General features: G+C 38.4%; 1 protein-coding gene across 1 annotated transcript in view; it reads right to left on the reverse strand.

The window, feature by feature from the left end:
• The window catches only part of SKAP2 (src kinase associated phosphoprotein 2), a 164,789-nt gene that overhangs the window by 66,570 nt on the left and 96,255 nt on the right, over positions 1-1,964 (reverse strand). The window contains exon 6 of the mRNA XM_019535020.1: positions 1,475-1,558. Coding sequence (XP_019390565.1) covers positions 1,475-1,558 — 84 coding nt within the window. The remainder of the gene's footprint in view (positions 1-1,474; positions 1,559-1,964) is intronic.

The following is a 1,964-nucleotide window of genomic DNA, read 5'->3' on the forward strand; positions in this document are numbered from 1 at the left end:
GAGAAGTGGTGCAGGCTCCTTCCTACCCTGGGGGTGTTTAAGAGGAGGTTAGAGGAACATCTTGCTGGGGTCATTTGACCCCAGTATTCTTTCCTGCCATAGCAGCGGGTCGGACTAGATGATCTGCTCAGGTCCCTTCCAACCCTAGAAACTATGAAACTATAACTGAGTAAACTAATAGCTTCAAAGCCAATTTTGAGGGGGATGGGGTGGGAAAGGGGATATCAGGCTTCTTTCTTTCATGTGTGTTCTCAAAAATACACTCAAGAAAAGAGTTTTACTTTCCAGGGCTGGCTTTTATACAAGACATCAATGCAACTTGTACTCTGAACAAACTAAGGTGGAACTATGGAGAGAATCACAGTTTTTAGACAGTAATATGCTTTAGAGAAAGAGGTAGGAATTATTTTTGTAGTAGGGTTTTTGTTTGTTTGTTTGTTTTAAAGAAATCTAACAACCATTTATACCAAAAAGCACTGTGACTCAGTGGATTGAGAACAGAACTAAGCCAAAAACCTGGCTCTCTGATTGGGTCACAACACAGTCTCACCAGTAACTGATTCCGAGCATTTTCAAGCAGTTGAAAGAAATAGGAACAGGGAAGGAAAAAGATTTAAGCGTAGTTCTGAACTAGCTGCATCTAGTCCAGTTGCAAAATGGTAAATAGGACAACCACTTTCCATATTATCATCAAGGCCATTTTATATTATCAGTGAGATAATCAAAGTGCAATTTATTCTCAGACTGCTGTCCTTTTTCTCTAAATTTCAGCCTGAGCAGAGAGCCCCCCCCGCAGCGATTTCCTAACCCCTTTTCTAAGTTTCTGGAAATGTGCATAAGATCTTTGCCCTGTAAGGATGGCCACTGGTTAGTGAATTTAGTATTACAGAATGTAGCAAGTATAGAGCTTAAGATGACCTTTCTTGTTTAGGAATTATAATCTTTTTCCTTTTTAAGTTAATAAGCATTTATAACTTTGTAGGCTTATAACCATGTTATTATTTGTAGCGTTCAGGTTTTTAACCATTTTGTTATATGCAATCATTTTTCCAGAACCTACCTTATTGTTTGCAATACCAATACCTTTTTCTCACATTCAAAAATATTTTGTCAGTTTTTACTGGAATACCAGTTTTGTGTGCACCACTACTACTGCTTAGTTCACATTTTACTTGCTATACTTACAAATTAAAAATTTTGTTATTGTTCTCTTATAACCATTATTTTAGACTACTTGTTTGTGTTAGGATCTAAGGGACAAAAATAAGTGCAAAAAAGCTGTCCTATCTGGAGGTCAACAAGATTAATATTTCTGCAACTCAAAATGCAAAGCACTGTACAAGAACTAATTGTTCTTTTGAATGATTCTTTTGCTTTTGAATTGAACTCAGTTTCCCAGCTGCCTCCTCTCTCCTAAATTCTTATTTTTCTACACATTTAAAAACATCACATTTTAACAGTTTATAATACTTACCTTTGTCACTTCCATAATAATAGAAGATTGTCCTACTGAGAGCACACCAACGCTTTTGCCATTCAAAGCCAAGAAAACTGTGGTCTGAAATTAAACAATTCACATTTGAAAGCCTTTACTGCATACAATTTCACACAAATACAATGCATACTTCCAGCAGGTAGTGGAGAAGGTGCCTAGGTAAGAGACCTAAAACAAATGGTAAGAGGTAGACAGAGTGATTTGTAGTCAACGATGATAACAGAGAATAAAAAGCAGGGTGGAACTAAAGGGAACTTGAAAGCGAGCAAAGGGTAAACCAGGACAGGGTCTACTGTGTGGTATTAAATAAGCCTGCCTCTCCCAGGGCAGGGGAAGCCATGGGAGAAGACCCCATAGCTGCCCTGCCCAGCCCCATCCCCCGCCTGGCCCAGGCTTTGTCCTGGCACTTAAAAAAAATTTTAAAAAATAAAATAAAGCTCTGTACTCACCGGCTACAAGAACGGCGATC

The sequence above is a fragment of the Crocodylus porosus genome, unplaced genomic scaffold (genome assembly GCF_001723895.1).
Source record: "Crocodylus porosus isolate Cpor-Errol unplaced genomic scaffold, CroPor_comp1, whole genome shotgun sequence".
Taxonomy (NCBI): Eukaryota; Metazoa; Chordata; order Crocodylia; family Crocodylidae; genus Crocodylus; species Crocodylus porosus.